The 16,185-nt window shown below is 37.3% G+C and overlaps 1 protein-coding gene across 7 annotated transcripts; it reads right to left on the reverse strand.

Moving 5' to 3' along the window:
* Nucleotides 1-718: 718 nt before the first annotated feature.
* On the reverse strand, nt 719-6,102 carry LOC103436932 (two-component response regulator-like APRR2). 7 transcript variants are annotated; one of them, XM_008375385.4, is made up of 12 exons: nt 5,848-6,102; nt 5,222-5,442; nt 4,599-4,678; nt 4,440-4,506; nt 4,160-4,206; nt 3,943-4,020; nt 3,295-3,846; nt 2,928-3,068; nt 2,366-2,677; nt 2,193-2,261; nt 2,006-2,095; nt 719-1,308 (listed from the first exon to the last, which is right to left on the reverse strand). In XM_008375385.4, the coding sequence occupies exons 2-12, from the start codon at nt 5,349-5,351 to the stop codon at nt 1,147-1,149; spliced, it is 1,728 nt and encodes a 575-aa protein (XP_008373607.3). In that variant the 5' UTR covers nt 5,352-5,442; nt 5,848-6,102; the 3' UTR covers nt 719-1,146. The 7 variants fall into 7 exon arrangements, with proteins under 7 accessions (XP_008373607.3, XP_008373606.3, XP_008373608.3 ...); XM_008375384.4 differs by having other exon boundaries at nt 5,811-6,086; XM_008375386.4 differs by having other exon boundaries at nt 5,839-6,001.
* Between the last annotated feature and the right edge of the window lie 10,083 nt (nt 6,103-16,185).

The following is a 16,185-nucleotide window of genomic DNA, read 5'->3' on the forward strand; positions in this document are numbered from 1 at the left end:
CACTTCTTTTTACTTCTCACACACTCCTTGTTAATTTCTGTCATTTGATCTTCTTTAATTCATCTAATCCTGCAGCCGAAAATTAGAAGGGTGTGAGAAGTAAAAAATGGTGTGTGAATATCACACCCCTTTTACTTACCCTAGTAGTCGAAGACTCGACATTGAGCTTGCCACGAGGAGCCAATCATGTATTGTCATGCCAATTGCTCTTCGAGCTTATTCGAACAATATTAATTAATAACGTTATGTATTTCGGAATCTACAATTTCAAATATCACATTTGATTATACGAAATTACTTGTTGGAAATTACCTGATCATAGTAGTTGTTTTAAATCCAGCTTGCACCCTAGGCAGAACAATGGATCACTTCTAATTATCTTTTTCTTTTTCTAAAGCATGTATGTCAAGGAGCATTTCTACTTACCCCTATAACTATAATGTATGCTCACCATACACATCATTTGACACATGTCATTTCAACCAATTTTGGTTAACTTTAATATCAGATGCTCCTTTTCCAAGTTTAAAAAAAAAGAAAAAAAAAAAAACTACAGTTAAGTAGAAAGATACGTGTCAAATAATACAACATATAATGAGCGTACGCTATAATTTACGGTCGGTAAGCGAAAATGCGCTCATGTACATCACAGAAGGACCACAAGTCAGCCATTCCAACTAAGGTTTTCTGAGTTGTTATCCTATTCACAAGTCCCATATGGCAAAATGGCAGATGGCAGAGAAAACAACTCTGCCTTCCATTATTAATTAGACATGAAACGAAAGTAGTAGGAGTAGGACCGACCTAACAACATGAAAAGGGACCTCACGGAAAAGCCCATATCAGAAAGAAAAAAAAGTTGCACACCCAACTCGCTAGGTGGCCCTTATCTTCTGGAACTATTTACAATCAGCAATTTTGAATAATTTCCACATGAGGAGGGAAACGTGGCCAGTTCATGGCCATCCCAATTGTCAAATGTCAAAAGCTCAATTCTACACCCTATGGTCCTCGTTCACAAATCAAGCGTCCAATACATGTTAAAATTTGACAGAACACATGGTTATGGACTCGACTTGATTTGGCTGAGTGAAGTGAGAGGAGGACCACCACACTAGCCTTGTGGATGGGACAAGGTCCGCGACGTCAGCGGGTGTTGGAGCCGTTGATCTGAGGAATGTTGCAGATGCCTTGCCTTGTTAGCTCAGCTAGTACACCTTCAGTGGAAGGAGGCTTAAGGCCCAGAGGGAGGGGTAGCCATGGCTTGCTCATTGCCTCCTTCACAATCTTGTCAACAACTTCTTCTGCCTGCAGCATATATATTACCCTGGTGGTTAGATATGCGCTGGAGCTGTTACTGACACTTCAAAATAGTTCTCTGTACTTTTTCAAAGTGAAACAACTGAAAGGATTGAGAACATATACAAGACAACGATTTTGAAGTGCCAATAACTAATCCCGTCAAATTAATTAATTTTGCATGCATGTGTGTGATTTGAAACCAGAGTAGTTATTCTCCAAATTCAACCGACCTGTTTGGCCAATATGGATAAGCATTATTTTGGTGCAAACTAATGTCGTTCTCAATCATATAATTGAATGAGTGGCTTTTCAATGTTATTCAGTTTGATTTTTATAATGCTTTTCACACAATGACGACCAATTGGACAAATAGCAATTGAAGGCTAAATTTCACTTTTTGTACCTATACTTTAATTCAAATTTTACCGACAGTTGTTTATCAAACATTGAAATTCAAGAACAATTTCCACTTCGAATTTCAATGTCGGGTAAACTACTGTTGGTTAACCGTGTGAGCAATCACATACCATTCCCCTCACGCGGAAGGGCATTTGAGTCAAGAAAATGAACAGAAATTCAAGGCCTTGTCCTTGAAAGTGTGTGTCACAGTAGAAACTCGAAGGTTTTCACTAAATTTAATTAGATGCAATGTCAAAATTTAGAGCAATGTGCATGAACGAAGAATCTGCGTTTGTGGTGTTACCGGATGAATGTCGAAAGAGTTTTGTGGCATGCTGTAACCATGGCAGTTTTCAACTGCATGACCTCCTGCATTTTGAAAACCTGATGTGTTCTGCAATTTGCAAACGAAAGAGTGAAATTACACCTATGAAGATATATTACGTATATAACCAAAGAGTAGTAGAAACATAATTCATCGGCATACTCACTTGAGGATAGGGGGAATAGCCACCTTGTTCAGGTGGCATTACTGGGCAACCCCATGCATCAGCTTGTAACTGTACGGTTTAGGGTTTATGTTAGCTGAACATATTTTACGATACACAAACAGATTATATCTACTATATATATTTACTTGTGAAGATGACGAACAATGCATTACCCCTGGATAAGGGTTCCAGTACTGCCAACTTTGATCTGATGGTTGCCACTGGGAGTGGGGATAGCCAGGTTGGCCCCACATCTGGACAGTGGCCGGATGACTGCTGGCAGGTGGTTGTGATCCCCACATTGGATAGGCTGGAGGCATTGATAGGGTGGGATTGGTGTAATGATACGGGGGGAAGGCCATGATAGGCCTGTGACTATAAGGATAATAACTCCTCTGGTGAATTGGATCTCTAGTATGATGCGGCTGCAGCAATCTCCGGTCTTCTTCCTTGGGTAGGATGTGCCTCTTATGCATGCGGTATTTCTGCTCGCATAATATCAATACTAATTAATCATCTCACCGTCACAATCTGAATGCCAAATATGGTATGAACACTAAAAAAAAAACAAGGATTTGAAGCTTTAGAATTTCAAACAATAAGATGATATATGCTTAATTGGCAGGTAGAAAAGTTTTTTGGACACAAATTTTATCCCATTCATGAGATTCGGTAGAAAATGATTATAATGAAACAGAACATGATTGGTTATCAAAGAATTAGAAAAATGCGCACCTGGAGATGGCTTGCTACATTATGCCTCGTCAAACCTTCAGTTTTCATCAGATCTAGTATTCGAGAAGGAATGGCTTGATCCACACCCAATTGCTCTACTGCCTGCACAAATTTCTTATGCAGTTCGGATGTCCAATCTACCTGAAACCAAACATAACATTGCAAATGTAATAAGATTTTCAGAATCTTCAAGTGCTTGTACGTACTCAATAATTGAAGTGAGCACAAATAAAATAAATAATTTTCCAAGAGGACTACTAGTGTATCAATGCATGACCAACACACATAAATGTTGTCTGTACCAGTACGGGGTACGAATTGAAAAAGCTCAAACAATCTATCATGATTTGACTGTTAAATCGAGTACCTTCATCTTCTTCTGATTAGATTTGCTAGAAGAATTGGGAACCGATGCTTTACTCAGATTTTCAGCAGCACCACCATTATCATTACCACTGTCTATATTATCCGGGTGACGGGACATATTAACCTCACTCTTAGACCCATCACCTGAGACATTTTCCTTTTTAACCGCCGTCTTCCTAAGCATATGATGAGGTTCTCTTGTGAGAAGATTCCCTTCATCAATTGGATTGTTACAAGTAGTTTCGACTGATTTAGTTTCAATGTCATGCTCCCCACTCTCCTTCTCTGACAGGCAGTTAATTTGATCTTGGCAATCTCCATGGTCCAGTAATCGTGATACTTGTTTAAGCTGCGGTGTTGAAGGAGCTGGGTACTTATCACACCCTGCTGATTGTTCTTGGTCATTTTCATGGACCCGCAGAACATTTTCTGTTTCTTTAGAGATTTTACAGTTCTGTTCTTCATTTTCCTGTTTGGGCTGCACCATGGATACTGGTGATTCTTTGACAGGCTTGAGCGTTTCAGAGATGACACTTCCTCCTGCATTGAATGCCTGCTCAGGATATACAAAATCAGAAAATTTCTGCTTGCAAGAATTGCATAATACTTTGTGGTAGATCTTGAAACAACATTTCCATACTCGACGGACCTTATGAACCACATGCTGCCAAATATTCCTAAGTTTGTCCTCAGAGAGTGGTTTCCGCAGAAATTCAACTGCACCAAGCTGAAAATGGAACGTCATGACAACATATGATTCACAGGAAATGGAGTTAGAACCTTCTAAGACCACAGAGCTAAACTTGAACCAAAAAAATGTCGGTTCCATTGAAAGGTCAATTAAGAGGTTAGAGCAGATAGCTTACCGCTATACACTTCATCATGGTGCTCAGGCAATGAATGTTTGAAGTCACTGTAAGAAAAATTTGGCAGCTTACATCAGAAATAAAAGTAATATTTAATTATCTAAATTGTTATTAAAAGTTCGGATACAGATTCAGCAAATAAAACACAAAAGACGTTTATAAGCAGGTTAACAGACAAAACCATTAGAAGAACTAAAAAAGAAACAAACTACAAATCACGAAATCAAGAACACAATTTTGTGGCGAACTTAAAATGGTTAGAATTACTTTCTACACTTACTAATGATAGGCAACTCCTTAGCAGTTTCAAGAAATTGGAAACTCCAATGGCCATTGTTTGCATTTACCTGGGACCAATGAACAGAGTGGGTTGCTTTTGTCATCAAAACGTCTCTGAAAGTAGCATAATTAGGTTATAGTTTCGTTTTAAGTTCATTACCTCAATAATTGCAACATGGAAACTTTCAGGGTTGCTTGAAAATGCTGACAATGCTTCGTTTTCATTGCAGAATGCAGTAACTGCAATCAACACAATAATGTTACCCAAAATGTGTATACATAAAGCAGACATTGAAACAAACAATTTAAATTTTAAACTAAAGCAGTATAGTAACATAGAAGTTAAACCAATAGTAAAATATGCAAATATGCTATTTAGATCTAAACAGCATGAGTTCATAAATTTTATCCCTGCATTCAACACATCAGTTTAGTTCAGAGAATTACATTATTTTAAATCCAACAAGTATCCAACCATTCAACTTTAACCAAAAAAAATTTTAAAAAAAAATGAAGGGAAAAAATCAATGGTGGTGTTGAGAATTGCAAGAAATTGATTCTTCTTCCATGGCTATGTAGCTTCCTAAGTTCCATACGACTAAAATCCAAATCGACATTTGAAGAATGCATCTATATAAAGAAGCATTATAATTGAGATGCTTTTGAAAAGGGGGACCAGCATACTCCTGGAATGTTAATGAACAAGTGCGAAAAGAGTGAAATTAAATAGGTTTCTAATTTCGGAAACAAAATTGTTTTGCTAAGAAAGAAATAATCTCTAACCAATATAATCCATTGCCTCAAGCTTTGATCTTATCTGGGAAGCAGAAGTGGTGTCTCCATCAAGCAGAAGAACTCTGAGGCCCTTTGGGAAATCTTTCCACTCCTGCAAATCATTGGCAGTGCAAACCATAGCTGGTTTGGCATCCTTTCTCGGGCTGCTGTCCTTATGAACTGCTGCTCCAGATCACAGCTTTAAACCACCACCATCCAATTAATCAACTCTGCAAGATTAATTACTAATTAAACACAACCATCTTTCCTTGATCTAATAATCTTAAAGCAAATAAAATAAACAACAGACAGTATAAGATCTTCACCATCTCTAAGAAAATGAAGAGGTTAAAAAAAAACAAAAAGGCAATAATACCGTCTGAAACAAAAACTGGGAAATTCTTGGGAGTGAAAACTAAAACAACAAACTTCACAATTCAGGCAAAGGCATGCATGCACATATAATTAAGCTCAAAAGCAGCAGAAAAGCCAGCAGTATATCATATCGCTCTCCCAAAGCGAAAAATATAAACACGTATACCAACAAGATCAATATACATCCCAAAGAAAATGCAGTGAAAGATAAAATATTTCTTACTATTCACCAAAACACAAAAGTATAAAACCTTTGTCACCTCAAAAGGCTCTCCTTCAGGTCCTCTTCCACATCTTCGATGTATGCAGAAAGCTGCTTATAAGAGAGAGAGAGAGAGAGAGAGAGAGAGAGAGGTTTAAGTGCGTCTTCTGAAGGCGTCTGAGGCCTCTGCACACATTTACCATCGGGTGTTTACGGACCACAGAATATGCAAAAAGTCTTTTCTTTTTCAATACAAATTTTTCTCTATCAGCAAACCTATTTTTTGGTGCATATCCCAAAGCCTACCAGAAATGTACTTTTTCTCCTAATGAGAAATAATACTTGCGTTCCGTCCTGATGTAATTTTACCTGTAAATAATGTTATTTTACCGTAAAATATTATAATCAGAGTTATTCAATTTCTTAATTTTTATTTAAAGATTATTACTAGAAAAAGATTTTTCGAACACGAGATTATTTAATTATACAAATGTGTCAAATAAAGCGACAGTGTATGCACCAAGTAACATATTAAAAATGAATTGTTTATTTATTTGATACATTTAGATGATTAAACGATTTTCGATTCGAATTTTTCTTTTGTACGGATAACCTTCAAATGAAAATTAAGAAATTAGACGTTTCTGATTATAATTTTTTTATGGTAAAAATATGTTATTTGCAAGTGGGAGAATGAGTTCATCTCTCCAAAGGTGAATGCAAGTATTATTCTTTCATTATATGAAATACAAAGTGATACGTTACGTGTCATAATACAAGTGAATATACACTAATACCTTATATTATAACACGTAATGTACCAGTTTGTATTTGGATAGATGAAAAAAAAAATCTCTCCCCATAATAGAATACACAATGCATATTATTTCATATATTACAATGCATATCATTTAGGATTGTCCTCTTTTAATCAGCACATGGGTTGGGAATTAATCAGACGCTCAACTAACATTCCATTTTAGTTCTTTTAGCCACTTCAGACCACGTCACACTTTTCCATAAAGATTGATTAGTGTCCCTTATATTATGATTTTTTTTTTCGCTTTTAGTTAGAGCTGTGATCTCCACCAATAATTTTCTTATCATATAATGGCCCACAATTGAATCATGATGCAAATGCTCTCTTCTTGTAAAAAAACCTTTGGTTTGCTTAGAAGTAATTTTAAATTAACTAATAGTGTTCCACAGACGCTAAAAATTATTCTAATTTGAAAATATTGAAGTGTTGTTTGGAAAAAATATTTGTTCTGTGCTTCCACTTAAAGTGTCTTTACGTGAAGCGTTTGTATTTTTCTTAAGAATTTCGATGTGTACACCAAATAGAAGTGTCTCCAAAAACTTTTGAAAAAAAAAAGTATTTTAAAAAAGCATTTTCATTGATTTTCCTCTTTACTTGAAACATACCTCACATAATAATATCACTTTTTAAATGAAAACAATAAAGAAAGATAATATCACTTGTGTGAATTTTCCAGGTTTTTATGCTCCTCACGTGAAAGACTTTGCAGGCAAATATAATTATTGTGGAATGAAACATGTGAGTTTATATGACACAATCCAAAAGTAGCTTTCTATACTCCTCCGTTAATCACGAAAGATTTTTATGTATCTGAAGCATAGGACAATACATCATATATATGTTATTATAAAAGTGAAAGAAATTTTTTTATAAAGTGTCCCTCAACTTGTATAATAACATATGACGTACATATTCGTATTCTGTACACTAAAAAATCTCTCGTTAACCACAAGCTACTTTTCCATGATTTTCACACAAATAAAAAAGCTACTTTTGCATGGTAAGTATACGATTCGTATGAAATTCGGCTACAAAATTTCAGTTTCCATTAGTTGGTCATGATAATACTTTTCACTTTATCATACTCTTGTTTATTTTCGCCTCTTAATTCTTTTTGGATTTATTCTATGCACAAAACATCCAACATAGCTTATAAGGGGATACTCGTTGAATACATGTAGCGCCAACTCCGACTTACATGAAGAAATGAATATTAGGTTGCCCCTTAGTGTGTATTCAAATAGTATCCCCCTTACGAGCTATGTGGTGGGTTGTGAACTGATTAAATCTATGTGATTAAATTCAAGTCTGTGAATGAGTACAATTCTGAAGTTCGTCCAATCTGATCAGTTTTCAAGTTCTAGGAATTTTTCTTTTTAGTACAACAAATATTTTTCTATTGGGATTGAGCCGCGTCTCCACGCCGCACCGACGAGCCAACATGGCTGGCAACAACTCCATCACCAGGACGGCGTCGTTTTGACGCCACTGCATAGCATCATGCCTCGGCCTAGGTTGGTCTCCATACAAGCCTGAATCCCTGAGTCCACCAGCATGCCCTCAAAGCCTTGTTGGGTTTTGCACGACCTGGCCCGCCTGCAGCTGGGCTTTGTCTTAGCCTTAGCCTGCAATCCGAAGCCAACCTTTTGGTTGGTTTTCTCACACCCAAGCCCAAAATCGAAGCCAGCCCGCAGCTGGGCTTCGCACATACACCTCTAGCTTCTAAGCTAGGTCCATGTTCCCTCGCGCTGCTAGGCCTATCCCAAAACCTCTGGCCCGTAACCTGTAGCCGTAATTGGGTTGCTCCGTAGCCAACACGTGGCCCACTAAGCCCTTTTAGGGCCTAGCCCTGACACAACACCTAAGTTTATCGATATTAGGCTATGGTTTATCGAATGCAATGCCATTTTTGCCATTCTCTATAATTTTAACTCGAATGTTATTATTATTTTTGCTTGTACGGTCAAACCTGAATGGTTACGATCTATTGACCTAATTAAAGTGACCAATAGTCCATTAATCTGATAGTTAATCCAAAATTATTGGCCTAAAGTTCACTTTTTGGCAATTAACAATTCAATAAATTATTTCGTTTCTTTGAACCGTTGACTATCTTTCATAGTCCCGATGCACTCACACTTGGGTTTCTGAAGCAATCCACAAATTCACTACACTTGATTGTATATTGTCTTATGTGTTCTTGCAGGTACCCTTATATATGAATTAAACGTTCATAACTAAATTGAACATGTAGTTTCAAATTTAGTGCCTTTGAAACTCGCAGTTTTCATTCAAAACTTACCACATGAAACCCGTAGATCTCATGCTTAAATTAAACCAATACATGTCTATAGAACCTGCATGTTCAACGATATATGTCTATGGCTTTCCATATGACTAACCACGTCTTGTTGTACTTTCTGTTTTAGGGACATGTCGAACTTGAACAAGCTCGATTTCACCACTCTAGAAGTCTCTGGAAGAAACTACCTAAAGTGAGTTCAAGACGTGAAGCTCCATCTTACTGCAAAAAGTCTTAGAGCTATAATGGAGGAACCTACCAACGATGAATCCATCGACGAAGCTTAGAAAGTTACTGATATGATCTTCATCCGCAAACACATCCATGATGCACTGCAGACCGAGTACCTCGCAGATGAGGATCCAGGCACCCTCTGGCTCACTCTAGTTGATCGCTTTGATCACCAGAAAGACATTTACTTGCCTGAAGCAAGACATGACTAGCATCATTTACACTTCCAAGACTTTAAGTTTGTGAATGAATACAGCTATGAAGTTTGTAGAATGCGATCACTAATTAAGTTCTATAAACAAGACTTAACCGAACAAGATCTCTTGGAGAATACCTATTCAACCTTTAATGCCACCAATATTGTCTTGCAGCAACAATTTAGGGCACAAAAGTTCACCAAATTTTTGGATTTGATAACTGTTTTACTTCTCGTTGAAAAGTAGAACCAGCTTTTGATGAGGAATCATCAAACTCAACCCACTAACTCGAACACTCTGCCTAAAGCGCATGCAACTAATTCTAGTAGCCACAACCGACGGAAACCCTGTCGTGGTCGTGGAAATGGGGCGGAAAGCCCCACCACAAGTGACATGCCCTAATCTCGGTGTCTGAATGACAACAAGATGGCCACGTGTTGGCTGACACCCGAGGGTGACATAAGCCATTTTATGAATGCATTTGCTGAGAACATGTAAAACATGCATACAAATTTCTCACGTAACAACACAATATAGTAATCAAGTACAAACCTTAATAAAATATAATATTCAACTGCCAACAATGTAAAAGTGATAATGCATGACATGTTCATAGCATACAACTAATTATAAGTACAAGTAGAAGGAATAATAGAAAGTGCTATTACAAAAGATGTCCTACGCAGAGAGGATGACACAAATTCACTGATATGGAAATGCCTTGTAGCTCCGGTTGTATGCCTCGCTCCTAGGTCTTGAGGGGGAACAAAACAAAACATGAGTGGACCAAGTTTATATATAAGTAATACTAAAACAATTATTCTTTAACATACTAACCCCCAGTTTAGAAAACTCATATAGCATAATAAGTAATAGGTCTTCCGAAAACCATAGCATGCCATAAAAACCTTCGTAAAACATATATCATATATAATGTGCTTAGTAGTGATTTCACAATCGCCCGAAGGCACTACATCACCCGATCGAAGCCATATATGAATATCTTCCGCCCAAAGACACTGCCCGAAGGCACTACATCGCCCGATCGAAGCCATATATGAATATCTTCTGCCCAAAGGCACTACCCGAATGCACTACATCGCCCGACCAAAGCCATATATAAATATCTTCCGCCCGAAGGCACAACATTGCCCGACCAAAGCCATATATTAGTATCATTCGCCCGTAGGCACATAGTATCAATTACCACTAAGTAAGCATAGAAAATCATGAACATAATCTTTCCAAAATATATCTCATCAGAGCTCAATAGCTCAAACATCATATTCATAAATATCTCAGTAAATATAAGTTTGCTAAAGCATGATATTTTGGGTTTAGGTCACAAACCTTTGACGATTATTGCATGTCTATTGGGATTGAAGTTGAACATCTTGTACCCTATGTTCACACCTAAAACAGCTTGGCAGAAGTTTTCACATAGTGTCTTTAAACGATAACTTGGACTTTGGTTATACGAACCAACTTGCCAATATCTGCCTAGGGCTATGCAATATTGCACGCAACTATGTTGGTCCGCCTTAAGCCCATCGTTACGTAACCTCATTCACCGTTACAGTTAGTTATTGGATACGAGTTTGACGTCTCACATTTATGTGTGTTTGGGTGCACAATCTATGTGCCAATAGTGTCGCCACTATGTACCAAAATAGGTCTTTAGAGAAAAATAGGAATCTATGTCGGTTCATTTGCTATTTAGTTCCCTTGACATGAGACCTCTTTATTACTCATTTTGCAGATTGTCACTTTGATTAGACAGTCTTCTCGTCGTTATAGGGAGATAAGATCACTAACATTCCTGTAGAACGTCATAAATTGTCGTGGATTACTCCCACTATGTCTCATTTAGATCCCTACACCCCTCAGTCTGATACTGAAGTGCGACATATTCTAGATCTTCAGAGCATCATTCAAAGCATGCTGGATGATTTTACTAATCTAGCAAAGTGATAAGATCACATATACCCGCTGTAAATGCACCTACAAGGATGCACGTACTCAACGTACGTCGTATCACTACCTTGGAAGTCCGGATTGTGCCCGAGGGTGGGGTGGCCTCATCTTCCATACGGCTCGATAAGGTTAGCCAATCACTTGTTCCTACCCTAAAACGTGGTACACCCTCTGGTTCAAAGGATTCACAACCCCAAAAGAGGAAAACGGCACAAACTAGTAACCCGTCCATTGCTTACTCATATGTTCCAACGCATGAGGTTATTCTAGATTACGGTGATGTCTTAGATGAGACATACCAGCCTCCCGAGAATCGTGAGATTTTGGTCCATTACGCAGTATTAGATGAAGTTTGGAATCAGAATGAGATGATTGTTGATGATGCATTCACGTATACAGTTGTTTCCAACATTATGCTTAGCGATGACATTGAACCACGTTCCGTTGATGAATGTCGACGTAGAACGAATTGGTCAAATTGGAAACAAGCAATCTAGGTCGAACTTAATTCACTTATGAAACGTAAGGTGTTTGGGCATGTAGCTCATACTCCATCACATGTGACGTCCGTGGGGTACAAGTGGGTTTTTGTGAGGAAGCTTAATAAAAAGAATGAAATAGTGCGATACAAAACACACCTCATAGCGCAAGGCTTCTCTCAGCATCCTAAGATTGATTATGAGGACATGTATTCCCCCGTAAGGGACGTCATAACGTTCCACTACCTTATCAGTTTTATATTTTCCAAAAAACTGATTACGCAATTTATAGACTTGGTAATCGCGTATCTCTATGGGGATCTAGATACGAAAATCTACATGAAAGTTTCAAAAGAACTTCCATTGATTGGTTCAAATAGTTCTAAACCATGGAACACACTCTTGATTAGATTGAGAAGATCACTATATGGATTGAAATAATCCGGGCGGATGTGGTATGACTGTCTGAGTGAATATCTGACAAATCAGGGTTATGTGAACAATGAATTATGCTCATGCATGTTCATCAAGAAGTCACATTCCAGATTTGCGATCATTACAGTTTATGTTGACGACATAACCTCATCAGAACTCCCGTAGAGCTTGAAGAAACTTGATAAGCTCATGTTTATATATATTTTACATTCAATTCACTTGTCTTTTCTTTGTTAGTTCTTTATATTTTGAGCTATTTACTTTGTTTTTGTGTTTTGTAGGATTTGTCAAGCAAAGAAAAGAAAAATAGCACAAGTGGGATTGTAAGTAACAAATTCGTCAAAATTGCATGTACAAATCAGCTGACTTTGGAAGCAAGTTACGAACAGCTCAGAATTAATTAGAGAATGAACCTTATATGCTTGGGAAGCTACGGATGTCAATTTTCTGTATCATTTTGCGGATTGTTAATATCATTTGTCTAGAATAAGTTATGGCTGTTTTAATACTGAAGGGTTACCAAGAGGCTAAGCAGTTTGTAACTGCAATGAAAGCAATAAACCCAATAAATCTAGCAGCCAAAACTGATGCAGCCAAGAACAATTCAACTGACACTTATTCAAATATAAAAGGGAATGGAATTAAAGATGAGGATTAAGATGGAGTAATTGGCATAAAGGCTACCCAAAGAGTTACAATTGTTTTACCATTTCCTCTCACTTATTGTCATCCCTAAATGGCTATTAGTAGGGAGTTAAGGAGAAGAAAATGATGCAGCAAGAATTGGTTTAAAAGTAGCATTGGGGAAGGAAGGAAAGAAGAGGAGGCCTCGGTCAAATTCTCTCGGTTTTATCTTCTCAAACTCATGTCTTACTTTTGGTTTTATTTGAGAATTATATGTAACTAAATTTTTAGTAGTTAGGGGCTGTTTTGAAGCCCCAAATATGATTGCAAGTTTGTGTTGCGAGTTGTATATTAGTTAAAGTGTAAATAGTAGTTTATTGTCCCACATTGATGAAGTACATATGTAATATCAATTGTAACTCCTATATATACTCCACTTTGGAGATTAATGAATATATAAGAAATTCCCCAATATTGTCATATATAATTTTGGTATTTACCACGTTTAGTTTAATATTGGTATTTGCCTTGTTTAGTTTAATATGGCATCAGAGCAGTTCGCTCTTGGTGACCTGTGTGCTTTAATTTTGTGCCCACATTTTTCGTGATTTCCCTAGCGAAAAAAAAAATGAATAGTGTCGCACTACAGTACATCACTTTGCTACAGTGCGTGAACAGTGGTTTGCTTATGAACAGTGATCCTCTACATTGCCGTAAACAGTGATTGCTACAATGCTGTGAACAGTGATTGCTTCAGTGTTCTGGTAAAACAAATAAATGGATAATTGATATTGGGGCCACATATCATGTGACTAATGATCCTAGAGTGTTTGATGAGTTATGTGACTCTGTTCGTGAACCGTATATTACTAGTGCAAATGGAGCACCTTTCCCTGTGTAAGGTGAAGGCACTATCTCTCTGACTCCAACCTTATCACTGGTCCATGCTTTACCTGTTCCTGATGTTAAGTGCAATCTTTTGTCGGTTGGAAAACTTCTTGATACCTTATATTGTTCTGCTCACTTCTACCATACGTATTGTTATTTTCAAGACATTCAAACTCAAAAGATAATTGGTCGTGGTAAAAGAATAGGGGGTTTGTACATCTTGATTATAGAGGATACTATTGTTTCCGGTTCAAATAATCATCAAGTTTTAAGTGCTAAAGTGAATGACAGACATCAAATTTGGTTATGGCATCAACGATTGGGACATCCATCATTCAGTTATATGAAGCATCTATTTCCTTCTTTTTTTCGCACTTGTAGTGATTCAGAGTTCAAGTGTGAAACATGTGTCATGGCTAAGAGTCATCGTGCTTCCTTTCTCGTAAGTGATTCTAAAGCTACTTTGCCATTTGATTTGATACATTCTGATGTGTGGGGTCCGGCGAAAGTTACTTCTAATGGATTCTGTTGGTTTGTTACTTTTATTGATGATTGTACTCAGTTAACTTGGGTGTTCTTGATGAAGAATAAGAGTGATGTTCTGTTACTTCTTCAAGAATTTTGTACAATGGTGTCTACTCAGTTTCAGACCAAAGTTAAGGTCTTTATGTCTGATAATGGAGGAGAATATGTGAATCACACTTTGGCATACTATTTTCGTGATCATGGTATTATTCACCAGACGACTACTCCGTTTACACCCCAACAAAATGGTGTGTCCGAACGGAAGAATCATCAAATAATAGAGGTTGTTCACTCCTTGATGTTGGATAAATGTGTTCCTAATCATTTGTGGGGTCATGCTGTTTTGACTACTGTGTATTTGATCAATCGTGTTCCAAGTAGGGTTCTTGATTTTCAGACACCGTTTGATGTGCTACAAAAACATGTTTCTCTTGTTTCTATATCAAAGCTTCCTCCGAAAGTGTTTGGGTGTATTGCGTATGTGCATGTCTACTCTCATTAGTGAAGTAAACTTGATGTATGTGGTCTCCGGTGTGTCTTTATTGGGTTGCTAACAATAAAAAAGGCTATAAGTGTTATCATCCTCCGACTCAAAAAATTTATATTACCATGGATGTCACCTTCCATGAGGAAGTTTCATATTTTGTGACGCCCTCTTCCGACTCTCCACTTCAGTGTTAGAAGTATGCCCACAAAGCCACTCATTTGATGTAATAGCTTTTGGAATACTTAATGTATTAAACTATTATATGTTTAATGAAGGGCAAAGCTTATTGTTAATCACTATTTATTGTATCATGTGTTTAAGCAATAAGGGAATCCAAGGAATGTATTTGATCTAAGAGAGAAGTGATTTAAGTAAGTTAGATTAACGAGACCTTTCTCTTATGTTCATTCCTAAAACGTTCCTAGCCATAGGATTGCCAATTGGGCATTGACAATCCGCTAAGGTTAGTATGTGTTATGTCAACTCAAGCGTGAGTATGACTAGTCTCAAGTCATTTAGTGTTGGACACTAAGACAAACACATAGGTGCTTGAAAGAGTAATCGAGTACACTAAACAACGATCAAAAGAGAGTTCGAACATACATGTCATGTAAGAACTCATAAGTTGCAATATGCAAAGTAGTCCTTTGACCTGAGGCATCATAGATGTCTAATGGTTAGGTCCTTGATCTTTGATCATGTCAAAGGCATTCCATCAAGAGTGTCCACGGCATTGTTGGGGTCAAGCTATCTAGTCATGTAGGCATATGAATGCACAACAAGGGATCTCTAACCTTCCATAGTGGAAGGAGAATACTCTAAGATATGATTCGGGAGTCTTTGGCCAAAGCATACGAATATGACTTAGGAAGTATGTTCCAAATCATATTCAATTGAATCATATAGATAAGTATTACATTGGATAGTAGACATGAAACAAACTATCACTCAAACAATGTGATTAAGAGTATTGTATTAGAGAAGGACCGTATTGCATTGAAATTGTAACTGGCTAGGTTCTCCAACCAATTCTATTTAGCTTGGGTAGCCATGACATGCTGTTAGGTGTCACTCATGGTTTGTGGAAGCCCTGAAGATTAGCAAACACTAATCTTCAACAAAGGGAGAATTGAAATGTTGTTTCAATTCACAATCGATCGTTAAGAGTAATAATCGCCCACTGCCTCGCTAATTGGAACCTAATGGATCGTACACCGAGTAAGGATGAAAGTGAAGAAATATAAATGAGATGGATAAGCAATTAAATGGTTTAATTGAGAATGGTCAAGATTAATTAATTAGTTAATTAATTTTACGAAAGGTTCGTATTGGGCTTTTAAGTTGGTTTTGGGTTTCGGGGCCCAAAAGTGTTTTGGCCCACAAAGCCCATTATGTTTAAGTTGTATGACAACTAAAACAAAATGGGCAATTAGC

Source organism: Malus domestica, chromosome 06 (genome assembly GCF_042453785.1).
Source record: "Malus domestica chromosome 06, GDT2T_hap1".
Lineage (NCBI taxonomy): Eukaryota > Viridiplantae > Streptophyta > Magnoliopsida > Rosales > Rosaceae > Malus > Malus domestica.

Excerpts from the sequence above, each read along its gene's own strand:
- LOC103436932 (XM_008375385.4), bottom strand. The coding sequence starts at position 5,351 with ATGGTTTGCACTGCCAATGATTTGCAGGAGTGGAAAGATTTCCCAAAG. Across the intron at positions 4,021-4,159 it reads CCATGATGAAGTGTATAGCG|CTTGGTGCAGTTGAATTTCT; the intron begins GTAAGCTATCTG and ends TTCCATTTTCAG. Across the intron at positions 2,096-2,192 it reads GCTATTCCCCCTATCCTCAA|AACACATCAGGTTTTCAAAA; the intron begins GTGAGTATGCCG and ends TGCAAATTGCAG.